This window comes from Erythrolamprus reginae, chromosome 2, assembly GCF_031021105.1.
Source record: "Erythrolamprus reginae isolate rEryReg1 chromosome 2, rEryReg1.hap1, whole genome shotgun sequence".
In the NCBI taxonomy this organism is placed as follows: domain Eukaryota; kingdom Metazoa; phylum Chordata; class Lepidosauria; order Squamata; family Dipsadidae; genus Erythrolamprus; species Erythrolamprus reginae.
Window position 1 is genome coordinate 128,993,323 of NC_091951.1, and position 27,313 is coordinate 129,020,635.

The following is a 27,313-nucleotide window of genomic DNA, read 5'->3' on the forward strand; positions in this document are numbered from 1 at the left end:
ATTTTATCCCTCCCCTTTAATTCATTATTTAAATATTCCCCCATTACATTAAAATTTGTTCTTCTGAAATCCAATACTTTGGTTGCAGTATAGGATTGCTCACAATCAGTTTTTACATCAAACCACAAACTTAGATGGTCACTGCAACCTAAATTTTCTCCCACCTTAACCTCTGAAACCCAATTCCCATTCGTAAAAACTAAATCTAGAATATTCTCCCCTCTAGTTGGTGTCTTAACCAGCTGTGCCAGAGCTGCTCCTGTAAAGGCCTCTACTATATTCTTACTTTTACATGTAAGGGCACTGGGGATATTCCAGTCAACATCAGGCATGTTGAAATCACCCATAACCACAATACAGTCATACATCGTCTTACGAACCTAATTGGTTCCAGGGAGAGGTTCGTAAGACGAAAGGTTCGTAAGACGAAACATTGTTTCCCATAGGAAACAATGTAAAGTCAATTAATCCGTGCAACCAAAAAAAACCCCGCAAAAAAACCCGCTTCCGCCCGGCTGTCACCTTTTAAAACAGCCTGGGGGCTTCTCAGCGACCTCCCAAACGCCAAACCCGAACTTCTGGGTTCGGCATTCGGGAGGCCGCCGAGAAGCCCCCAGGCTGTTTTAAAAGGTGACAGCCGGGCGGCGGGGCTTCCCAGCAGCCTCCGAACGCCGAACGTGGAAGTTTGGGTTTGGCGTTCGGCTTCGGGAGACGGCTGGGAAGCCGTGCGGCTGTTTTAAAAGGTCACAGCCGGGCTGGGGGGGGTTGCTGGGAAGCCCCCCAGCCTGGCTGTCACCTTTTAAAACAGCAGCACGGCTTCCCAGCAGCCTCCGAACGCCAAACGCGGAAGTTTGGGTTTGGCGTTCGGCTTCGGGAGACGGCTGGGAAGCCGCGCGACTGTTTTAAAAGGTGACAGCCGGGCTGGGGGGCTTCCCAGCAACCCCCCCCCAGCCCAGCTGTGACTTTTTAAAACAGCCGTGCGGCTTCCCAGCAACCTCCGAACGCCAAACGCGGAAGTTTGGGTTTGGCGTTTGGCTTCAGGAGACGGCTGGGAAGCCACGCGGCTGTTTTAAAAGGTGACAGCCGGGCTGGGGGGCTTCCCAGCAAGCCCCCCAGCCCAGCTGTGACCTTTTAAAACAGCTGCGCGGCTTCCCAGCAGCCTCTGAATGCCAAACGCGGAAGTTTGGGTTTGGCGTTCGGCTTCAGGAGATGGCTGGGAAGCCGCGCGGCTGTTTTAAAAGGTGACAGCCGGGCTGGGGGCTTCCCAGCACCCCCCCCCCAGCCCGGCTGCGACCTTTTAAAACAGCCGCGCGGCTTCCCAGCAGCCTCCGAACGCCAAATGCGGAAGTTTGGGTTTGGCGTTCGGCTTCAGGAGATGGCTGGGAAGCCGCGCAGCTGTTTTAAAAGGTGACAGCCGGGCTGGGGGGCTTCCCAGCAACCCCCCCAGCCTGGCTGTGACCTTTTAAAACAGCCGCGCGGCTTCCCAGCCATCTCCCAAAGCTGAACGCCAAACCCAAACTTCCGCGTTTGGTGTTCGGAGGCTGCTGGGAAGCCCCGCCGCCCGGCTGTCACCTTTTAAAACAGCCGCGCGGCTTCCCAGCATCCTCCGAACGGTTCAGAAAAAATTTGCCTCTTCTTACGAACTTTTTTCGTATTACGAACGCCAAACCCGAACTTCCAGGTTTGGCGTTCGGAGGCTGCTGGAAAGCCGCGCGGCTGTTTTAAAAGGTGACAGCCGGGCTGGGGGGCTTCCCAGCAACCTTCCGAACCGAACCCGGGGTTCAGAAAATTTTTGCCTCTTCTTACAAACGTTGTCCGAATTACGAACCAGCGTTCAGGAGGCTTCTGGGAAGCCCCGCCGCCCGGCTGTCACCTTTTAAAACAGCCGCGCGGCTTCCCAGCAGTCTCCGAACGCTGGTTCGTAACTCAAAAAAAGTTCGTAAGAAGAGGCAAAATTTTTCTGAACCCCGGGTTCGTATCACGAGTTGTTCGTAAGACGAGGGATTCGTATCTTGAGGTACCACTGTAGTTATAAAATTAAACATGTTTCAATTTGACATAAAGATATATGGATCTTTTTAGCAGGAAACTACAATTTTGCTAAGGGAGAAGCAATCAGAAAAATGTAATGCACAAGTCTGAAGTTCTATTTCATATTTATTACAAATGAATACAACCATTTTGAAAAAAATATTTATTTAATACATACATACAAGTAGAGCAAGAATAGTGCTGTGTTACAGTCTCATAACCATATATTAAATCCATTTATTTATATCTAGTCTTGCTTGGGATTCATATAAAAAGATCTGCCTAATCTGGAACTCTATAAAAACAAATTGAACTAGAACTTTTATCATGCTCAGTCAATATAACTATTGTCTTATACTGACCAGAGATGATGATTTCACATATCTTGCAGATTGGGGCAGGCTATTTCAAAGGACCCACAAAAGTAACAAAAACATTCATTGTGAAGTACATTGATTTTCAAGATTTTGCTTAGAAGATACATATGTTATGGGATACACATTCTTTTTGGTTTTCTTCTTATGCTTGGATATATCTTCAGCTGTACCAAGATGATTTTCTTCAATCTTTAAATCAGGTTCAGAAGTTAACCTATAGTTAAAGCAACCATTCAAGTTTCACATTAAATATAAACATTAACCTAACTTGAAACTACATTAAGCATGCCATTAATTCCTAGTTCCTTACTTAATTTTGAATTCTATTTTAAACTTATGCTAAAAAAGGAAAAAATGGATAGAAAAAAGCAAACACACAAATATTAAAAGCAACAAAGCAAAGCATTTAGCTAATAAATTACATTACATACAGATATAATTGGAAGCTTAATGATATACTAGATTTATTAACATTTGGTGAATATATCTGAGATCTATTTTAATTGAGCTAATATATATAAAAAGTGCATCAAACATTAACTTATACTGTTTCAAACAAGATACCAAAAGAATCTGGGTTGCACAAGTTAAACTACTTTTTGAACAAGCATGCATCTTTTTAATACAAGAACAAAATAAATAGGCAGAAAATCTTTTAGAAAACAGAAAATAGTATCACTGTGTGTGTGAGATGAGGGGGGTTACTATCAATTTATTGATGTATTATTAAATAATTATGTGTATGCAAGAACAAATGATATACAATACTATATATAAATGATTATGGATATGGATAGTTTTGACATTGTTCTATTATTATTATTATTATTATTATTATTATTATTATTATTATTATTATTATTATTATTTTTGTATGCTGCCCCTTTCCGAAGACTCGGAGCGGCTAAATATCTAAAGATATTAAGTTAAATTATGTCTCCAAATTTTGGGATTTGATTATTGTTGGGGAGTTATGGTTGCATTGGCCTGAGTATTGCTAAAAAAAATCATTAGAAAAGTAGTAATATTCATGCTAAAGGATTGAATTCAAGAGATATGTGAATTGTGCATTTTTGAAATAGCAAGTTTATCGCTAATCAAAAATGAGGAAAAGAGAAGACATTTATTAAGACAATTGTCTGTAAAAAAAAAAAATTCAAATAGATACAAAAAATATTGATAATTGTCATCCCTAAAGTAAAACCCAATCTGATCTAGGTACCAGTATTCTGTCCTCTTTGAGATGGGTTTTGAAATGAAGAGTGCAGTTTTACTGATTATATGTAGGTTCGTTCCCTGCAATAGGTAACATTTTTAACAGACTCTTAAAAATATTTTTTTAGTTTTTAAGCAAGGGGGCTATGTAAACAGTGTTAAGATATTCATGAACTGGGAAAGCCATGTTAACAGGATTAGCTAATGAATAGGTATAGCAACTAAGTCAGCCAATAGGAAATAACCACTTCTGAGTCTGTGCAGAGAATCAAAACTGAATATTTAAGCCTAAGGCTGGGTGTGGCTCAGTCTGTACTCTTCTACTCTGAACTCTGCTGAAATAAAACTAACTGTGCTCTGCTGCCTATAACTACTTGAAGAAGAAACTCTGCTAATGGTATTGTAAATTCATGTTACTATGTTTACAAATAAGTTTACATATCTAGCTGAATCAGTCATCTGTGTATGCTTCTGGTTTTGATTTTTATGCAACAAATTTTAATAAGAAACCCTTTCTGGAGAATATAATTTGCCCTCAACAAGAAGGTGTCCTTTGTATTCAATGGCTGATGCTCCACAAATACAACCTTTCTTCAATTGACACTCCATTAAACCTCCCATGCCTTACCATGGAGTCCAATTGTTCAAAGCAAGCTCTTTAAAAAGCTGTTCTGGGATATTGAAGTTTGCAAGTTGTTAAATATTTTTTTCTAATTGGGAGGCTGATTTGCATTGCACCAGCCACTTCAGCCACTTGACATTATTCATATTTTGAAATATTAGAAAATCATTGAGTTTTGTTTAAAAGTTCTTCATTTTAATTTGGTCAACCCGTTGAAATTTGATGTTTAATATGTGACTGATTTCCTTCTTGTTTTATGTTCTTTTCTTCTAGTTATACTGCATAGCTATATTTTTTAAAGTTTTTCATATATTTATTTTTCTATTTTAATGTTTCTCTAGTTCTTTCTGTAAAGCTTCAAATCTACTAATTTTTGCAATTTACATTGACAATATTATAAAGATATAAGCAAATTTTTAATAATTAGTAGACACATGTATAGAATGTAATGAAAAAAGAAGAGCTGCAGCTAAGTGAGAACTCTTATATGTCTTCCAAATAACTTTAATCCATCTTCAGGGAGATTTTACCCGACATTTGGGACCAAACCAAACTCAACACCCCAAACTTTTTACACAGGGGGCCAGTTCAGTGTCCTTGGACTGTTGGAGGGCCGGACTAAAAAAAAAAAACTATGAACAAATCCCTATGCACACTGCACATACCTTGTTTTAAAGTAAAAGACAAAATGGGAACGTACTATTTAGAGGGGGAAAGAAGTCTGAAATTCATATATGTTTATGTTTTGTTTTTAATTTTCTTTTGTTAACATCTGATTGGCTATACAAGGTTTTCTTGGCTTATAGAAAAATGTATAAAGAAAGGAAGCACTTTGGCATAACGGCTAATAAGTTAGAAATATAATTGGTGTTGCACTTTTTGAAGGAACATTAAGGAGGAAATTTAATTAAAAGAAAATGAATGTAACTGGATGACAAAATTAGAAAAAAACCTTTTGCAACATTTTTCATGATTGATATTTTTTACTAACAAAATACCACATTTTATTCATGGAAAATTACAACTATGTTGTTTGAATGTATGTTGAGAGAATTTTTTTTTTAAAATCCCCCCTCCAAACAGTCCTTCCTTCCTCTGTCCTTCTATTCATTTCATTCTTTCTTCCTTCCTTTCTTCCTTGTTCCCTCCGTTTCTCCTTCCTTCCTTCCTTCTTTCCTTCCTTCCTTCCCTCCTTCATTCATCTCCAATTCTCCTTCCCTCCCTCTCTTTCCCTTTTCTTTCTTTCTCTCTTTCTTTTCCCTGTGCTCTTGTCACTCACTGGGGGGGCCGGATAAATGGCCTCATGTGGCCCGCGGGCCATAGTTTGGGGACCGCTGCTTAAGACTAACCTTTTCCATAAATCACAAAATGCCATTCCATAGTCCTCCTCTTCATTTAATATCCTTCCTCTGTAATCCCATTATCTATTCTGCTTTCTCTAACCACTGGGGGTTTTAAAGAACAAGCTTTCCATTCCCTATACCCACTTCACACATCATTTATATACATTCAATTCATTCTATTTTTATGCCCTGAACCTGCATCTACTTGCAGCAATGTCCATGATGGTCTCCTAATAGTATATGTATACATCAAAACAGGCAAAAACAATGGTGTTATAATTAACAATCTATCTCTTTGCACGCGTGTGTCATTTTGAGTGCTTTGACCATTAATATGGACAAGGCTGCCCATCTGCTTCAATTTATTTTTCAACAGCAATCTATAATTTAACAGGATTCTTGGCATAGTATTGTGTTAACCCCATAGTTCCATTCACTTAGCAAAATGGGTGGTAATTACATTAAAAAAAACCTAAATATTTTATAATTACAGCCCTGTAATATAAACATTCAATAATGTTAAATGTAGGTTAATTATGGAGTAGCTCTCCAAACAGAACTGATGCCTCTACAACACATTAAGAGAATTTTCTATATCAAACTACTGCTTAAGTTATATCTTAAAATAAACTAAATAAAAAATTCATATCTTTTTTTTCATTTCATTGAAAAACAAGCTGCTCTATCTAACTCAATAATTATTTATTTTATTTATTATTTATTATTTGGATTTGTATGCCGCCCCTCTCCGAAGACTCTATTTATTCCTATTAGTCATGAGGTAAACCTCATATCAGTCATGAGGTAAACCTTTTCAGGTTTACTTGCTGCCCAATTTTATAATTGGGAATGGGGGGATGAGAAGCTGCAGTATCTAAAATTATAAAATTGATAAGTAGGCAGGTTTTTCTCTTCTTGTACTTAATCCATCTTGGTGTCTAATTGCAAGAAAGACCCTCCTACATTGGAATATCTTACAGGCACCCTTTGCTTTCAAAACAGCTTGCCTTACAAAGTTGTGGGGGCTCCATCCATGGGATTTTTAAAGAAGAGATTAGACAGTCATTTGTCCAGAAAGGTAGAGTCTCCTGCTTGGGCAGGGGGTTCAAGGTTCATTCCAATTCTGTTATTCTGCTACTTGCCATGATAGAGAGAGGAGAAATTATTATACATTACACAATTTTCTAATGGATCTTCCCAGGATATAAGGCAATGTTTAGGCATCTCAAAAGAGTCACTGAGTAGCTAAAGGAGACTCAGATAAAATGGTGTGTCAGGGAGACACCATTTATTTCAGCCAACTGAAGATGTTTAACTAGTAGTCCTCTCTGAAGGAGTATTAAGGAATAGGACGCCCATTTTAAGAACAGCTGGCAGTTTCATCAAATCAGCATTCATGTGTGAACGACAAATATTACCCCAATAAATTACTGCCAGGTATGGATCTGAACTTGACTGCCTAAACACACACATTTCTATCATTCACTCAGAAACTGTTACATTCTCTTCAACCCATCAGGTAAGAGTTCCTGCTCACTGAACGCTAAGTATTCCTCCCTGTATTAGTGATACAAGAAGATCATCACATGCTGATTGAAAATGCTACAGAGGGAGTTCATGAGGCCAGAGGTAAGAACTAAGAGAAGTGCTGGAAGTCAGAGTTCTCTATCATGCTGAAGAACACTCATCCAAATCATCACTGGTATGATAGCATATGTCATACTTGACATCTTTGGACTACCTTGCTATTATCAGAGTGACAGATGATTTACCCAGTGCATTGGCACCTTTTTCCGCTTTGGAGAAGATAGTTTGTCATTAGTCATCAGCCTGGATTTTCAACAGTGACAAAGATGGATGGATGATGCTTATGTATTCCAAGAGTGAAATATTATTTCATGTCCTTGAGGACCTGAATCTTTTAATGAGTATAGGCAGCGTAACATGGATTCTTCATGTAAAGTTTTAGAGTCTCATACTAGAGTGCCCTCTTCATTGTTAAAAGCTCAATGTTCATTGTGAACGCTGTTTTGTAAAGCTTAGCAAACACTATAGCAACACACTGGTTTTGTGAAGGATTGCTTTAAATATATTTCGATTTCATGCAAGAGTTAAGCAACAGCATTTAGAAAGCTTAACTTATTATAATACTGTAGTCACAAATGTGCCGTAAAAACCATACACCAAGTATGACTTTCTCAAGCAACTCCTCTCTGACTTGAATCAGATTCTGGAACTTGAAGGAGCTTGAATCAGTTTTTGCAGCCAAGAAATTATTGCGCCAGCTTGAAACAGTCTATTCCCTTCTTCAGATTCAATATTTTTCCAACTGCTTCTAAGAAAGGCAAATTTAGTGAACCCGCCAGAAGGAATACATCTTTTCTTGTGGATCAGATGTGGTATAAATAGTTGGGTATATTATGCTACTATTGAGTGGGTTAGGTTTGATAGTTTTGATTGTGGGGATTTATCATTTATACCCTTAAACAGAAGTAGAGTGAGATAGTAAGTTGAAGCAATAGTTACGGATGTACTGAAGAAAGCAGTTAGCAGTTCAGATACTGCAAAATATTATAGAAGACTAAATTGAAAGGAAACTAGTAGCACACAAAATTGATCAGACATTGATTAGAAAAAGTTCCGTTTTTCCAGACAGAGAAATTGTTTGACTGCATTGAGTGCATTCCTGGCCCTTTAGCTGAGAGACCATTTCAGCCTGTATGGGTGTCAACAATGGAAGGGAAAAACTAGAAGAAAAGCTCTTCCCGGACTCATACTGCTGGATTCATATATGAAGACAAGATAGCTTTTTTTTTTCAGCTGCTGCATTACTTACCTAAAAAGAACTGAAGAAACTCAGCACAATGACACACATCCTTATCACAATGCATTCTACCTGGATTGCCTTTGGAAATCACCTAGTTGATATACGTGCAAACTACAGCTTCCTGTTTGCTGTTTGATGCTCAGCACCATGAATGCCAACTAAATGAATCCTGTACTAGTTCTAATAAATTTCCAGATACTGTACATTGGTTTCAACCTAAAGGTCTTTATGGATTCCCACTTGTATACTTGCAGGATCTTTCCTGAACCAGTATCAACCTGATCAAGAAATTCCTCTTGGAAAAAAAATCCTGGTGATCTTTCATCCTCAGGTCTAAAGCTAGCAATTTTTTTTTTTGGTGACAGAAATAAATTAGCCATGTTTGTAGATGCATTCAATGGGACTTTTAAAGACTGGTAGATCTGCTGATATGCTAGTGCTTCAGGTATTTTTCTTATATTTATTACTGCAGATGCTTTAGTGTTTTATTATATGTTAATACTTGCATGATTGTGATTGTAGTTAGTTGCTGAAGGCCTTTTGATCTGACAGCACATATATTTAATACAGCAAATAAATGCTATACTACAAATTATACAGCTCTATCAGATGAATTTCTTATGCTCCAGGCCACATGAATGAATTCTTGTTTACTTTCTTATTTGCAGATTAACATCCCACTGCGGCTTAAATAGTATCAATATTTTTGACAGTAATATGCACAATATCAGTAACAGATAAATGATCATCAGCAAAACTAGATGTTTCTTAATACAGTGATCCCTCGATTATCGCGGGGGTTACGTTCCAAGACCTCCCGCGATAATCGATTTTCCGCGGTATAGTGGTGCGGAAGTAAAAACACCATCTGCGCATGCGCGCCCTTTTTTCCATGGCCGCGCATGTGCACATGGTGGAGCCGGGGAGCGACGAAAGTGCGGAAGCCGACAAAGATTGCTTTGAATGTCGGCTGCCCCCGCCCCCCCAGCACCCGCCCGCCCGCCGTTCACCCGGCCGGCCGGCCGCTCGCCCGTTTACCCGGCCGGCCGCTCGCTCGCCCGTTCACCCGCCCACCCGACCGCTCGCCCGTTCACCCGCCCGCCCGCTTGCCGCTCGCCTGTTCACCCGCCCCCCTGGCCGCTTGCTTGCCGCTCGCCCGTTTACCCGCCCGCCCGGCCGCTCGCTTGCCGCTCGCCTGTTCACCCGCCCGCCTGGCCGCTCGCCTGTTCACCCGCCCTCCACTCGCCTGCCACTCGCCCGTTCACCTGCCCGGCCGGCCGCTCGCTCACCGCTCGCCCGCCATTCGCCCGGCCACCCGCCGTTTGCCGCTCGAGAGCAAGAGGGGGAGAGATAGAGAAAGAGAGAGAAGGAAAGAAAGAGATGAGAGAGGGAGGAAGAGAATGTGAGAGAGGAAGAAGCAAGATAGAGAAAGAGAGAGAGAAAGAAAGATGAGAAAGGAAGGAAGAGAGTGAGAGAGAGGAAGAAAGAGAGAGAGAGAAGAGAGGAAGGAAGAGAGAGAGAAATGATAGAAAAAAGGGGAGAAAAAAAGAGAAATGAGAAAATGATTGAAGCAGAGAATGACAGGAAAGAAAGAGAAAGAGACAGAGAAGTGACTCTTGGTGATGACGTATGACGTCATCGGGTGGGAAAAACCGTGGTATAGCAAAAAAAAATGTGGAGTATTTTTTAATTAATATTTTTTGAAAAACTGTGGTATAGCGTTTCGCGAAAATCGAGACCGCGAAAATCGAGGAATCACTGTAGTTGCAGCAAATAACTTCTTACTGCTTTTAAATTCTTATCTGTTTATTATTTATGTATTTATTGCGTGGACATTGTAATGTGTTTAATCCTCAGTAAAACTGTATATGATTATCCAATGAAAGAAAAAAAAAAGTTTTTAATGGATGAGGCAAAAAGCAACCACCATGAAGGACCAAAAAGCTTCCTGTGAAGCTGATCTCCTCTAGGAATCTGCTCAATGCTTTTAACCATTGGAAGACAAGACCAAATCCTCCTTAAAACCATGGAGCAGATCCCCAGAGGAAAGTGAAGTTACCATTAAAAAAAAAGTATAAAGCATTCCAAGTTCTTATAATGTCAAAATGTTGATCATGTGACTGGGAGGGGGGATGATACATATGAATACTGAATCATTGGTTCTAAACCAAGCCAAAGTTTTCTTGCTAATGAAGTTAAATGTGCCATATTACTAACAATAAAGTTGCACGGTTTGATGAATTTTTTAAAAAAAATATTGCTTAAAACCTTCCAAAACAATGGAGTTCAACTTTTACTTCTTAATAAATAGATAGGAAAAATTCAGCAGTAGCCAAGACTGACAAACATCAATTTATATTCCAAAAATCAAACACTGTTCATGAATGCTCACAATACTGCACAACTGCACTTGTCTCAAATGCTGGTAAGAGACACTTAGGATTTCACAATCTAGTCTTCAACAGTACATGAACAGGAAGTGCTAGTTATATAAGTTAGATTCAAAAAGGGTAGAGGCACACAAGGTCACATTACTAATATCAAATACAGTGGTACCTTGGTTAACAACTACAATCCGTTCCGGAAGGTTGATTGTTAACCAAAATTTCCCCATAGGAAATAATGGAAATGGATTTAATTGGTTCCCAGCCTTTATTACTTATGGGGGAAATTGAAAATTGAGGATTTTTTTCTGCCTCCCCCACACTCATTGTCCCTCACTCCCGCCCCCCTCTCCATACCTTTTTACCCCTTACCCCCCCCCCATTGTCCCTCACTCCCCCTCTCTGCCTTCGTCCCCTTGCCAGGGGAGCAGCAAACATTGTTTTGGCTGTGACGAGGCAGGCGCTGAGTTTGCTGGTCCTGGCAGCGGCTTCTTTTTGGGGACAGCGGCAGCAGCCTGGGCATGGACGTGATATTCCCAGCGCTGCTGTTCCTCGAAAGGAAGCTACCGGAGCCACCACCACCAGCAGCTGGCGGCAGCAGCTTCCTTTCGAGGAACAGCAACGCTGGGAACATCATGTCCATGCCCAGGCCCCTGCCGCTGCCCCCAAAAAGAAGCCACCGCCCTCAAAGAGAAGCTGCCGCTGGGACCAGCAAACTCAGCACTGGTATCCAAAGCAATTTTTTGCCAAAATGTTTGTTATCCGAAAAATACACTAACCAAGGCATTTGTTAACCGAGGTACCACTGTATATTGGGAAGAGCTACGTCATTGACAAGAAATTGATAATTGCTTTGCTTTGCTTACACCAAAGCTTTTGAGTGTGTAGACCAAAATAAATTGAGGGTAGCCCTTAATAAGACGCCATTTCTTCTTACTGCATAAATCTGCATGATTACTAGAAACCAACAGTTTCAGTGAAATATGGTGCAATTAAATTGCACATAATAAATTTTGCACACTGCTACCTTCTTTAACATACATGCTGAAAAATGATAGACTAGAATTAGAAACTGGAATTAAAAATGTTGGAAGAAACATCAACAGCCTCAGATATGCAAGTGGTGGGTCTGGAAGAAGGAAAAATTGAGGAATTTCTTGTTAAAAAGTAACAAGAAAGAAGCTGGTACAAAAGAATTTCTGCTGCTATTTATTAAAAACCCTGTATGCTAAAAGGCAGTGCCAACACACATAAACAGATGAATAAGATGTCCCCATCTTCATATTTCCCAATTCAAAAATTCATAGATATATGGTGACTTAGTCAAACAAAGATGTGTGTTTCTTTTCTTGAAAGAAAATCTAAGATATCTTTATACAAAATACTGAGATGCAGAGTTATAATGATGGCAACAAAGGTATATATTGTCAAAACTATTATTTTCCCAGTTGTAACAAATAGCTCTGAAAACCAGAACACTAGAAAAGCTGAAGAAAAATCAATGCTTTTGAATGGTAGTGTAGGAGAAAATTGTTACAAATACCTTAGACTGAAAGAACAAATAGTTCATCAATAGATAAGGTAAAAACAGAATGCTTGCTGGAAGCACAGATAACAAATCCAGTTTAAATATTGTGGTCACATAAAATGAAATCTATAGTCATTGGACAATATCCTGGCACTTGGAAAGTGCAAGAGATAAGAGAAACACCCTACATGATTAGATGGCATCAGTGATGACACAATATGACTTTAAAAGAACTTAAAGAAATTATTGACAGACAATTGTGCCACGGATTTGCATTTAGTAAAGTTTAGAAGTGACCAAACAATTGTAAGGTGAAATCAAGAGATAAATTGACTGATTTAGTTTTCAAAAAGGTATATTTGGAATTTAGCATCACAAGACAGTATTTGAAACTAAACTATGTACAAAAAATGACCATTTAATTGCTAATATGCATAACTTTTTGTTGAAATTTGAAATGGAAGAACAAGTGGAAGAGTGTGATAAAATGAGCAAAGAACTTTGGGCAATATTTATTATTTTATTTATTCATTGTTATTATTTGTCTATATTCTGCCTTTATTATTTTCATAAATAAGTCAAGGTAACAAACATATCTACACACCTTCCTCCTCCTATTTTCCCCAAAACAACTACCCTGTGAAGTGGATTGGGCTGAGAGAGTGACTAGCCCAGCTTGTTTTCATGGCTAAGGCAGGACTTGAACTCAGCCCCTTGCTTTCTGGACCTAACTGGCTCTATCAATATATAGAGAAAACAATGGGAAAATATGTAACTGAAATAACTAAAAGTTGCCTGATAATTTCAATGAGAACTTTTATAAAATGTTGTACCACTGTTACATGACTCCAGAAAAAATATCTAAAATGTATAAGGATGCTGCAATTTTATGTTGAAAATGTATAAAATATGAAAGGTCCTTTTATCATGACTGGCAGACATGCACAAAAGCTAGAAAATCTTAGCTTTGAATATGTATAGGGATAGAAAGAATTTTAAAGAGTAATATATTCAATTGAAAGCAGAAATCTTATTGGAACTAATATACAGAAAAGATAGGGGGGACTTTTTATATGTAACTGTTGAAAGATTTTATGCTAAAAATGGAAAGATTCTGAAATACTATGATGGAGAAATAAATGGTAAAGATGACAGAATTAGCAGAGACGAAAAAATTGTCTGATTAGAGAAAGGATAAAAATATATTTATTATATATTTTTATACAGAATATATATATATTCAGAATATATATATATATTCAGCAAAAACTCCTTATGGACTTTTTGCTGAAAACATTTTTAAAAAAATGAACTTCTACTTTATGGATTTGATAATTAGAAAGGCTAGAGAATGGAAACAAGAAAATTATGTTGCAAGGTTAAAATAGCAATAGCACTGGACTTATATACCATTTTACAGTGCTTTACAGCCCTAAGCGTTTTACAGAGTTAGCATATTGCCTCCAACAATCTGGGCCCTCATTTTACCCACCTTGGAAGGATAGAAGGCTGAATCAACATTGAGCCTGATGAGATTCACACTGCCAAATTGCAGGCAGCCAGCAGTCAGCAGAAATAGCCTGAGTACTGCACTCTAACCACTGTGCCACCGTGGCTCGTATATTTGTAATTGCTGTTAAGATTGGAAGCCATTTGTTCATAACATTATCAATCTTTTTCCTTTCCTTCCTTTCTCTTTTCTATTTTTTTCTTTGTATTTTTTATTCATGCTAGTTCACTTCCCTTATACTTCTCTTTCAAAATTTGTATTCTTTTAAAAATAGTTAATAAAACTTACATAAAAATGAAAAGGTTTATAAATGTTTTGGGTTTTTAAGAGTAGGTTTTAATTATTTGTATTTTCAAATGTAGCTTTTAGAGTAGGATTTTATATTGTCAATTTTGTGTTTTTTATGCTGTAAGTCGCCTTGAGTCCCTGGAAAAGGGCGGCCTAGAAATCCAAATAATAAATAAATAAGTGACAGAACAATTGATCAACATGGCTTTTTTGTGTTGCTATCTGTATCTATTTGTTTTCAGCTAGGAGGTGCTCTGGTTGAAATTAGGTTTATGGAACAACAAGGATTGCTGCTGGTGTGTCACCCTCCCTGTTTCACAGCAGCTTTCCTGACCAAGTTGCCAAATTCCACTGCTTTGTTGGCGATAACAACTCCAAAGATGCTGCTCACATATTTTCAAAACCTTGCAAAACCTCCAAAAGTGAAAAAGTTGAATGAAATAAAATGACAATCTGGCTGGCCAATATTAGCATCCGACCATTTCTTGATGATATCAAAGCAAGCAGTCCGGTTATTATGACCAGTTTTAAAGACAACTATGCGTCAGAAAGGTAACATAACACCTATATTATATCTTACATATTACATATTACAATCTTAACATTACAGGGAATGAATCAAGGACTTAGGAGAAAATGAAAATGCTAGCCAATAGTAACTACTAACCAATAGGTAACTACCATGAAGCTCTTGCATTCACACTGCAGAATCTTCCAAAGTATTTTAAAATATATCACAGCAGAAACATAACCTTTGAAAGCTCTTTGCCTAATAAGCTATTGTATGATTATGTAGGTATGATGCTAATCTGGCAGTAGAGCATATGAACATATGCTTAACTGCTCATAGCTGCTATGAGTAATACAAATCCTTGTAAGTGCTTTAGAAGGCAAGGAAACAAAATGAAATAACTTTTTACAAGACTTCAAATCGGCCTAGCCTCTTCCCAAATTGACACGATTTCATACTCATAGGACAGCTACAAATAATCATGTAAAACTGGGAAGAGGTACAGTGTAATAGTTCAAAAAGATGGTTCTTGTTATTGCCAAATGTTTTCCAGAGTACTTCTTCTGAAAGCATTTTGGAGCCCTAAAGAAATCTTAAACATCTGATAATGCATACAAAAGCTCTCATTACCAGGTTATACATCCAGACAATCCGATAGCTATCATGTTATACCCACTGCTTTAATCACATCTCTCCTTTCACATACAGTGTTCCCTCGCTTTCCGCAGGGGATGCGTTCTGAGACCACCCGTGAAAGTCAAATTTCCGCGAAGTAGAGATGCGGAAGTAAATACACTATTTTTGGCTATGAACAGTATCACAAACTTTCCCATAACACTTTAAACCCCTAAATTGCAATTTTCTATTCCCTTAGCAACCATTTAGATTATTACTAACCATGTTTATTTATTAAAGTTTATTAAAAAAAATATTTATTAAAAGCAGACAAAAGTTTGGCAATGATATATGATGTCATCGGGTGGGAAAAACCGCAAAATATTTTTTAATTAATATTTTTGAAAAACCGTGTTATAGACTTTTCGCGAAGTTCGAACCCGCGAAAATCGAGGGAACACTGTATTACAGTCTTGATGCATCATTCATTCATTCATAAAGAAAAAAAATAACAAGAGGTTAATATTATTGAGTCAACATGAAATAACTGTGGATCAGTTTTCCACCCTGAACTAGAATACAAATTAACTTTGAAATGCCAGGATGGCACAATTGCTAATGCAAATGAAATCTGGCATGAGCACTACATTGAAGTGATTTTTTAAAAAAAGCAACAGTAAAGAATACTGAAGTCCATAAGATAAGCGTCCTTTCCATTTGCCATTATTTTGATTTTTTAAAGAATGTTGAGAGTTTCAGACTAGGCAACTGGAGCTGGGGTAGCACACTGCATGCAAGACTGAGAAAGTAGATGAAGAAATGTATAGCATAATGCATGCAACTAAAAAACAGAGATGCAGGTCTGTGCTGATTGTCTTGCACATACATATTAGGAGAAACTGACCTGGTGGTCTGAAGCAATCCTGCACCATTCCCAATTTTCTTACATGTAGATGTTCTGTCTAAGTCATTCTCCTCAATTTTCACGGTCTTCCTTCCTCTTTGTTCTATTGGTGGTAGAGGAACAGCATTCATGGGATTAATTTGAAGCGTGGTTTTTATATCAGCCTTAGTGTCTTCATCTAGTTCCCTGTTTTGGTATGGCAGACAAGAAGATTCACACAAAGAATTAGGGATATTGAAGCCGTCTGAAGACCCATCCCTTGTATTCTTCTGGAGGTTGCTAGGTTGGCCCATTAATTCTAGGAAAGAGAATACAAAATTAAATCAGATTAATTCTTTAGAACACATATGCATATGCTCTTAGTGTACAGAAAGAAAAGATACATTTTATTATTATTATTATTATTATTTATTAGATTTGTATGCCACCCCTCTCCGCAGACTCGGGGCGGCTCACAGCAATGATAAAAACAATATACAGTAACAAATCTAATTTATATTGAGTTTAAAATAACAATTTTACATTAAAAAGCCTAAAACCCCCAATATATAAAAAAGCATACACACAAACATATCATACATACAGCTACATAGGCAAGAGGGGTGGATGTCTCAGTCCCCCCATGCCTGACAACAGAGGTAGGTTTTAAGAAGTTTACAAAAGGCAAGGGGGGTGGGGGCAGTCCTGATCCCTGGGGGGAGCTGGTTCCAAAGGGTCGGGGCCACCACAGAGAAGGCTCTTCCCCTGGGTCCCGCAAGACGGCATTGTTTAGTTGACAGGACCCAGAGAAGGCCAACTCTGTGGGACCTAACCGGCCTCTGGGATTCGTGCGGCAGAAGGCGGTCTCGCAGATATTCTGGTCCGGTGCCATGAAGGGCTTTATAGGTCATAACCAACACTTTGAATTGTGACCGGAAACTGATTTGTCAAGAATCATGAGGTAAAACACTTAATGATTGTCATAGGGTACAAATAAGCAATCATGAAACAATCAATATAAATTGTAAGGATACAAGAAACAAGTTAGTCATACAGTCATAAGTGGAAGGAGATGGATGATAGAAACGATGAGAAGACTAATAGTAATAGTAATACAGCCTTAGTGAATAGTTTGACAGTGGTGAGGGAATTATTTGCTTAGCAGAGTAATGACATTTGGGGGAAAAACTCCTCTTGTGTCTAGTTGTCTGGGTGTGCAGTGCTCTATAGCGTCGTTTTGAGTGTAGGAGTTGAATTTATGTCCAGGTTGCAAGCGGTCAGTAAATATTTTCAGCACCGTCTTTTTAATTCGTGCAGTATACAGGTCTTCAATGGAAGGCAGGTTGGGAGTAATTGTTTTTTCTCTGGCTCTGATTACTTTCTGAAATCTTTGTCTGTCTTGTTGGGTTGCAGAACCGAACCAGACAGTTATATAGTTGCAGATGATAGATTCAATAATTCTTCTGTAGAACTGTAGTGGTACCTTTTTTACAAGCTTAACAACTAATGGGGATAAAATTGCACACAAGAATACTTATTACTGTAGAATAGTTTTCACAATGAGTCACTAATCTTACTAAAGCATTCTCTCATTCTCTCACACTGTATTTATAAGAGCTCATTGATTTGTTCATTCACCAATTGTTATTCTCTTTTAGAATATTATGTAGTGTCGAAAAAAGTCAGTAGTAGTAAGGAAAGGAAATTAAAGATAGAAGCTTAAAACAAGAAATCTAATTAAATAGTTCCCATGAACTCCATGTCTTTTTTTCTCTTTTTTTCTCTTGCTAACTGTCCTCATTTTCACCATACCATGAAATATAACTTCTATAACTTCTTACTCTTTCATTCCATCCAATCACCACTTTCTCAGTCACCTCAACCTCATATATTTATTTTGTGATTTAATCCTATTTTATTCTGAATTTCCTCACCTGGCCTATAGTTAGTTAAGTAGGTCTCTATGTTTAAAAGTTCCCATTTCTCCTTTTTGTGGTTCTTCCCTATGTTCAAACTGTAGTTTAGGTAGAAGCGAAAACTTTTCTATCCTCGTATATCTTTCAATAAATCTATCTTTTACTCCAGATATAATGAATGTCTGTTAGCATTCATGACAGCTAGGCTGTTCCTATGTTTTGCTTCCAAAATGACTATTATGCACACTTTATTATTTTTAATCAACACTGAACAATTCAAATCACTGAGCTGTCCCCCAGCAAAAGTCTACAGGTTTATCCCAAACCCTTAAAAAGATCCTCTGAAAGCACCTCCATTTCACAGGCCCTAATTCTGAGCTCAGTATGGCAAGAGTCACTGAGTAATCGAGTTCAATGGACATACACAAAGTCCAGGAAAGCAGTACACAAGTCAAACATGTCAGGATACAGGGCACGAGCACCCAAGACAAAGAACTGGGCACGTTGCTCCAGCAATGCTCAAGTCTTCACAGAGGGATTAAGTACACAATGCCAGTGAAACCCTTTATAAAAGACAAAGCTGTCTCCTCACGAATAGTCTAGTTCTAGCAGATTGGCGTTGTCCCTGTGTCCTCTCTGCTCTATGAGGTTTTGTGTTAGAAGGAGGTGTGGGCTCCACCTCCTCAAAGCTAATGGGTGGCAGCTGCTCCAGTCCTTGCCTGGAGCCTCCTGGCCAACTTGCTGCAGTTGTGACTTGTCTCCCACAGCCATTGACGCAGCTGAGGATGCTCCATTTCCTGTGCTAACTCAAACTCACCCTTCTACCCTGAACTCGTGTCCAGAGAGGAGTGGATTCATGATACTGTATTTATTTGGCATATAAGACGCCCCTTAGTTTTTTTTGGGGGGGGGGATTGGGGGGGGAATGTCTGTCTGCCAGGTATTCATCTGGTTGGCATCCTTAATCTGGTCAGCTTCAGCACATTACAAGATAAAAACAACTTCTGTTTTTTATCCCGCTGTATAGGATTCTGCAGGAGAAAAAACAGCTTCTAAAGCAAGGCTAATAGACAGAAGCAATGAAAAAAGCAGGCAAAGCACAGATCACTTCACTCCACTGGTGGTTAGGGCTAAAAATCAGCTTCTAAAGCTGATTTTTTTTGAGGGAGTAGCAATCAAACAATCAGGCACAGTATGGTCGCTCTTAGCACCTCGTTAGGGCTGAAAAAAAGCTTAGAAAAAGCTACATTCGTAGGATAAGACATACCCAAATTTCAGCCACTTTTAAGAGGGGGGAAAAGTGTCTTATACTCCGAAAAATATACATTTTATTCTTTTAAAATTCTGATTATATTTAAAAGCATATCTTCTAACAAGAGTTCCTGCGGAATGTAACATTTTTTCTTCTCAACACCCAATTCTCACTTCCATATAACAATGTGGGCTGAAACGTAGTCTTTATCATTTTCATTTCTTTCAACATACATTCATTCCTTGCAACCTTTTATTTATTTATTAGATTTGTATGCTGACATACTACCGGCTATCTTTTCACTAGCACCTCACATCTTAAAATGTGTTTACTGGATAATAAAAATTATAACTTGGTCTCTTTTTTTCCAGCCTTATATTCAAAACACAACATTTGGCCTCATTCTGTTCAGTTTTCAGAGCATTATCACCCTGATGGATGAGCAGAACCTCAAAACTGATTTCTTTGTAATATTTCATTGGGTTATCAAGAATAATATGGTAGGGAAAGCACGCAAAGCATGGCTTCTGGAATCTATTGCAATCCTTAATGCAAATTTCCACCTGAGAAAGAGGAGGGAGATGGGCTTCATTGCAGGATTTTTCCCCCCTCTACAGCCTCAATTGGATCCACATCATTCTTGAGGTTGAGCTCTTTTTTTGGCTAACTTTCCCCCCAGCACCTGGTTTAATGCCAGTCCATTCTATTTTTGAAGTTGAATGACGGACATACCAACCAAGTTCTAAACCCATTTATAGGACTCCAACATTCAACCAGGTTAGAAAGAATAAAAGGAGAATGAAGTGAGGCCTTCTCCTTAGTAGTTTATTAGCTTCTTCATTGCAGTCAGCTACAGGGCCTGGCAGGCTCTTCTGCTGCTACCCTCAGGCCTGAGAGGAAGGCAGAAGCAACTCTGGGATTAAACCAGAACAGGCCACTCTTAAAGTTCAGCGGAACAATCTTTTTGAATGATGGAACTCTATTCAGGCCTCTTACTGCTGAATGAGAAAATTGTGAGTTAGTAATCTCATCAGATCCCTCAGACTTTGGCCAAAATTACTGAAATTTCTCCAGAGTAAGAATTTATTGCTTACTCTGCATTTCTCAGTTCTTGTAACTTTTAGTTCTTTTTTTAAAAAAAGTCTAAGCTGCTCTGAGTGATTCTAGTCAAGCTGTCTTTAAATATAATTACTTAAAAAAAAAAAAAAGCTCTGAACTCAAATTTCCAAACAAGAAGGACCTGGAACAGTTAGCCTCTCAATTTGTAATAGTACTGAGGTATGCAGTCTTTATCAAAGTCATCTGCATTACAGACTTTATAATTTTTAATGACATGTTATCAAGAAACCACTTATTTCTTGGCATGTGACGTTTGGGAAAAAATCTTATAAACCTTTTTCAATTGCCTAGGAAAATCTGTTTTTGCAACACTTTGGCTAATGTATAGATTGATTTGCTTCATCACCTGTTGACATTTCCTCTTCTTTCCTCCTATAGGACAGAACCTCAAGTGAAGATTACAATCCGAGTTACTTACGCGAACAACCTGTTGACTATCCCTCATACAAAATGAGTCCTTTGATGGGGCATCAAGGGTCCATTAATCAGAAGAACTAGAAAAACAAGCTACATGGATCAAGTGTGTATTTTTCTCTGGATGGCAGGAAGAACAAGGGGTAGTGAATGAAAGGACATTGGCGACAAGTAGGATGTCTACATCCAGAACTCCAGATGCAAGAAAATGTTCTCAATAATGTTAAAAACATTCATGTTGGGGAAGCGGTGAAATCTACTTACCTTCCCTAATGGTTTGTAAGCACGTGTTTTGTGTGCACATGCTTTTTCACCCTCTGTGCATGCATAGATGGCTTTGCACATGTGCAGAGGGTTTTAAAAAAAGAAAATCCCGACGTCTAGGCAGATGGGCAGAGCATCGCGCTGTCACCACTATCACCACTAATGCACCCGAACTGGGCCAAACCGGTAGCATTTCACACCTGTGTTGGGGTCTGTGTTGTCTATTACTCCAAGGAATTTAAAAGAAGTTCAACTGCAGCTTGAACTAGTGCATAACTCACAGACAATATTCCAAATACAAATGAGATGATTGCTATTGAGAAAAAGGAAATCTACCCTGGGCTTCACTTTTTAAAATTCTAGTGGTCTGAACCACAATAATATTTCTCCCATGTTTCAAAGAGATCCCCTAAAGTATGAGTTTACAACACTGGGTTTTCTACATGATTTCAAATTGTTGGGAGAGTAATAAAAGAGAATAAATAAATAAAAGAATAAAAAAGCAGCACACAGCTCTCAACAACACTTCACAAACTGAGAATCTCCTACGCCCCTAAGCAAGATGAAGAAGTAATACATTTTCAAGATACACTTCTCCATTGTAAGAAAACAGAAGAGTTTGTGCAGCCTGTTTTATGTCTATTTGCCTGATGAATAACCTATATTGTTCCAAGGTTTCTCCCAGGCTTCGGAATTCTCAGCTATGCAGAAACAATACTAAGCAACTCCCAGTTGAGACTACGCAGTGAATGGATGAACTCTAAAAGCCTTTAAGAACCTTGGCCAGTTCCCACACTAAAACGCAGTATATGGATGAACGTGGTGATTTACTAGGGAGGAGGGATAATTACCTTGTGGTTCATATTTGATTTTCAGTTCATCTAGTAGCACATGCAAATTTATGTTCTCAGCCTGACAAGCTGCAAGTTGCTTTTCAGTTGCAAAAAGCTTTCGCTCCATCTCTAAGACTCGCTGACTTTCAAATAAAGCTTTCATCCGCTGTAAAGATAATTCATTATTCAAATTATCTTTCTCCTTCCTAACAGTAAGGAAACAGAAAGTAAGTATTAGAAAACATACAATGGCATAAAGTCAACATCCACATCACAGGGCTCAATTCCTTCCACTTAATTCTCATATAAAGACCACATTAGCATTAAAAATGTGTAGTATATGAAGCAAAATTAGTAGCCAAATCCATTCAAAAAATGTACAGTGCTTTCAGTACAAAACAGTAATGACTTTTCTAGACAGTGAATGTGTTGCTTACAGACTATGGGGACTATGGAGGGGAGGGAGAGAGACAGAGAGAGACAGAGAGAGAGAGAAACAGACAAAATTGAAGGAAGAGCACAACTTCAGGGTAAGTAACATGATTTTAGTTTAGGATATTACAGGTAGTCTACGACTTATGACTGTAATTGAGCCTGAAATTATTATAATAAATAGTGTTGGTTGTTAAACATCAAGTAACTGATTTAATTCTACATTTTATTTTGCTGCGGTCATTAAGCAAATCACCATGGTCATCAAGCGAGTGCCATAGGCATCAAGCAAACCCATTGTCCCCAATGGGAGCTTTCTCCAGAAACCAGAAGTAAATGCTGGTTTCCAGCAAAAAATAAATAAATCATAAATTATGGTCATGTGACTTTGTGACACTGAAAATCGTTAATTCAAGTGGGTTGCTGAATACCCAAAATGTGATCAGATGACCACTGGGAATCTATGTCATAAGTACTTTTATGGAGGGGGAGGCCATCTGCCAAAATGTAAGTTGCGTATTACCTATACGAGTTTGCGGAGAGGGGCGGCATATAAATCCAATAAACCTAACCTAACCTATACATGAACTCACTTCTTTTGTTTGAAACCCATATTGTGCCCAGCTATTATAGCTTTTTCAATAAACTGTGTCTTACTATGTGACTCTGGGGTTATTCATCTAAGATACTATGGCTGAATACAGGTCCTAATGTATGTTTTTGCTAATTTCACACAACATGCTATACCATAAATCACTATTTCTACTGTAAGCAATGGTGGCTGATTTCACAAAATTTGTTCCATATTATTACTTAGTTTCAATTTAAAATGTTGACATCTTAAAATGTTGACATTATGTAACATATAACCAAGACTTTTTTAGCTAAAATAATTAACTTTAGCAATGGTTATTTTAATCAAGAAAATTTAAGAAAAACAATCAAGAAAATCTAACAATTTAGCATTTACAGAAGAAGGAACTAATACTCTAATCTAAACGAATATGCCATAGCTCACTCAGACTGTCAATTTCCACAATTAGAATTCACAAGACTCACTCTGAATTTTCAAGTTTCATTTGAAGCAAATCAGCATAATAGTCATTTTCAGCATCTTCTGAAGCATTAAACAGTTTCAGCTTTCTTGAATTCTCAGGCACATTCTGGGCAAACAATTATTTAAAAAATTAAAACTGATACACTACTGGCCTTTAGTAATTTCAGTTACAGTGGTACCTCGTCTTACGAATGCCTCTTCTAATGAACTTTTCGAGATGCGAACTCAGTGTTTAAGATATTTTTGCCTCTTCTTCCAAACTATTTTCACCTTACAAACCCAAGCCGCCGCCGCTGGGATTCCCCGCCTCCCGCCTTCCGTGCCAGCCGAAGCGCCCGTTCTTGCGCTGCTGGGATACCCTTGAGGCTCCCCTCGCTAGGAAACCCCCACCTCAGGACTTCCGTTGCCAGGGTTTGTGTGAAGGAAGCAAGGCAAACGGAGTGCTTGGAGAGGCACTGAAAGGGTGTGTTTGAAGAAAGAAAAGGGAGGGGCAGCTTGGAGAGATAGCAAAAGAGTTTGTGTGAAGGTAGCAATGCGAACAGAATGCTTGGAGAGGCACTGAAAGGGTTTGTTTGAAGAAAGAAAATTGGTGGCCCCCCTAGCCTTTCTTCCTTCCCACGCACCCTTTGGCTGCCTCACCAAGCACCCCGCTAGCCTTGCTTCCTCCACCACCCCCTTTTGCTTCTCCTTCCCGCCCTCCGTTCTCCTCCCTTCTAAAATTTGGGATTTTCCTAATGGCTTTGCATGCATTATTCGCTTTTACATTGATTCCTATGGGAAACATTGTTTCATCTTAGGAACTTTTCTACTTACGAACCTTGTCACGGAACGAATTAAGTTTGTAAGACGATGTACCACTGTATCTGTTTGTGGCAAAAAAGTAGGGTAATAAATAAAAATTTCTTTGAAAAAAAATCATCCCATTCAAATATAACAAAATTACGCTATACCTTGAGGCAAAAATATGACTGTATAAGGGAATATATAAATTCAGCTATCTTATAGAGGAAAAATATCAAACAATTAATGAAATTAACAACTCAAACACCAAATAGGTATCTATGGTGTTTTATTGTTTTTATGCTTCTTGATATCAGCCTAGAAAACACAACCATGAAAAAAACTTTTTGGGTTATTATCCCAAAATGGCTTGCTCATTGACTATTAAAGCTTGTCTTTATATAAATGCAAAGTTGTAACACCACTTCTCTTCTTTATTATACTTCATGGAACTGAGATTGACAGAGCACACTATTGTGTGTACTGTTCCTCTTTAATGGAATTTTTCAAGTCTTGCAGTATCATCTACAATTATGACGAATAATGTTTCGGATAGGGATAGGGGTAAAAAAACATCCAGTCATTCTTCTGTGTCTGTCAATGTTCCAAGTAATGCAACCGTAGAAAGCAGAACACCAAGGCAGGTAGATTTCTCAAGGAACACTTTATTAGAAACATCATATTTGTACAACTGATGAAAACTGACTCCTGTGGTTTTCATTTAATGAAAAAGTAAAAGTTTCCCCTTCTCCCAAGTCACCAGTCACATGGTTCGATAGAGATGCTGGCCTCTTGGTTACTCCACTCCTCCATTCCCCCAGCCACCTGTTGGAATGTCTTTGGTTTCACAGGAAAACTTTTTGTTTTGACTCCACACACACACACCCCCCAGCTAGCTATTACCACCATTCCTGTCCCTTCTTCTTCCTTGTGGAAACCCTGAAGCCTCAAAGATGACCAGTCACGTTCACTTCAGGATTAACAGTACCATTGGAAGAAACATGGCCATTTTTATCCCGATTTTGGGGCTCTCTAAAGCAGATCGTTCCTATTCCCTTCTTAAAACCACATTGTAAGCTGAGAAACAGAAATTTATAATTGAGTCATTTTGCAAGTGAATATCCATGATGCATTGGGGAGCTCCTTTCCTGAAACCTTTTGGGTTTAAACACCTTGCTTGTGCCTCTTGCTTTCGGTGCATGAATTAATAGTTCTTGTTGCCATTGCCTATCTTTCTGGGGACTCCTCACTTGGAGTAATCCTCATTAATCCCTGTGTGTCAGAGAGAGAGAGATTGCCCGCATGTTATTTTCTGCATAAATTCTTATACAGGAGATCTATTCTCTTTAGTCAAACATCCCAGATATTTATGGTTAAGTCACTCGCTCGGATTTCATGATTCTTTTTGCTGCGTGGACTTACTCTATGTAATGCTTTCCAGTCTAGTTCTATACTATTCTTTCACAAACTGTCAATAAAAGATTTGATAATTTAGTCATATACATACCACTGATCGATTTAATTGTTTCATGTTCACGAGCAGTTCTTCTATTTGCCCATTCTTTTGTTGAAGCATGCTTAGTAAACGTTCCAACTGGTCATGCTCTCCCTGTGAACCTTTCATTCTTAGAAGTGCAGCCATCTGCAGCTAAAGAAGCAAACCAAATTTTGTTTATTTTTTAAATTGGAAACATTTTCGTATAAAATATAGAGGTAGTCCTTGTCTTACAACAGATCATTCAAAGTTACAACAGCACTGAAAAACCTAGACTTATGAACATTGAAGTATTCCCATGGTCAAATGATTAAAATTCAGACACTTGGCAATGGACTTTACGATGGTTGCATAGGACCCAGGATCATGTGATCCTTTTTTGCAACTTTCTGACAAGCGATGTCAGTGAAGAAGCCAGATTCACTTAACAATTGTATGACTAACTTAATGACTGCAGTGATTCGTTTAGTGACTGTGGCAAGAAGTGTCATAAAATGGGGCAAAAACGTATCTAACAAATGTCTCTCTTAATGTTCTGCCACCAGTTATGAACATTTCAAAACACACCGTTTGAACAAACTTAATTTAATCAATGAACCACTGCTAATAACTGGCTTAGCAGTGGAGACACACACACACAAATCAAAAAGCAATCCTTTCTTGCAAAAAGTCAGCTGCTAATTAATTTCCATTAGCAGCCGACGTACGTTCAGTCGGTCTTAACTCAAAGCAATGCAATTAGTTCTTGGTATCTCACGTAGTTTCCAAAGTTTGGGCAAAATGCCCAGGGGTCTTCCTTGATAAGCAATCCAAGGCAGAAAAACAGAGTAGAGATTTTCACGAGACAATCACAACAGATACATTAGTCTACACTTTTGTTTCCTGCAGCCTTTCAGCTGTCTCTACTGTTCTGAAGTAGACTAGGGGAGTAGCCAAATAGCACCTCAGTCTTATTCCCGAGACCTCCATTCCTATCTCTTGGCAGCTCTGCAGGCTCTTGCATTAAGAAGAGGAGAAGCCTCTTCTTCCTCATCATTGCTATGAAGTGCTGGAGGTTCCAAAGGTCCTGGCTGAACCTCTACCTCTGGCACAGAGTCCTCACCAATCTCATTATTGTCTGACTGGGATGCCAGCTAAACAGGATGCTGGTGCATCACCAAGTAGGTCTCCTTTTGAATAGGATCACTATTAGCTGAACAGACTGCTGGTGGGACACTATCTATCTATCTATCTATCTATCTATCTATCTATCTATCTATCTATCTTTCTTTCATTCATTCATTCATTCATTCATTCATTTGATTTGTATGCCACCCCTCTCCATAGACTTAACAACATAAATTTGGGGCTCAATTGTGGTTGTAAATCGAAAACTACCTGTATTCTGCCAAGCTAGTTCTACGAGATTTAATAAGCAATCCTGATTGCTTATTTGATCCCTATCACAATTATTAAGTGTTGTACCTCATGATTCTTGACAAATTAGGGTATTTTCTTTTATGTACACTGGAAGCATATGCACCAAAGACAAATTTTTTGTGTGTCCAATCATGCTTGGCCAATAAAGAATTCTATTCTATCAGTCCTTCTAAGTTTTTGTTTGTACTGAAAATACCA

General features: G+C 38.5%; 1 protein-coding gene across 3 annotated transcripts in view; it reads right to left on the reverse strand.

Annotated features, from left to right (window-relative positions):
• Positions 1-2,139: 2,139 nt before the first annotated feature.
• Positions 2,140-27,313, reverse strand: part of SPDL1 (spindle apparatus coiled-coil protein 1) — a 46,392-nt gene continuing 21,218 nt past the window's right edge. For all 3 annotated transcript variants that reach the window (XM_070739459.1, XM_070739460.1, XM_070739461.1), the window contains 5 exons: positions 25,709-25,849; positions 23,424-23,527; positions 21,951-22,138; positions 16,156-16,453; positions 2,140-2,622 (listed from right to left, as the gene is read on the reverse strand). In XM_070739459.1, the coding sequence (XP_070595560.1) occupies positions 2,469-2,622; positions 16,156-16,453; positions 21,951-22,138; positions 23,424-23,527; positions 25,709-25,849 (885 nt within the window). In that variant the 3' untranslated portion in view covers positions 2,140-2,468. The remainder of the gene's footprint in view (positions 2,623-16,155; positions 16,454-21,950; positions 22,139-23,423; positions 23,528-25,708; positions 25,850-27,313) is intronic.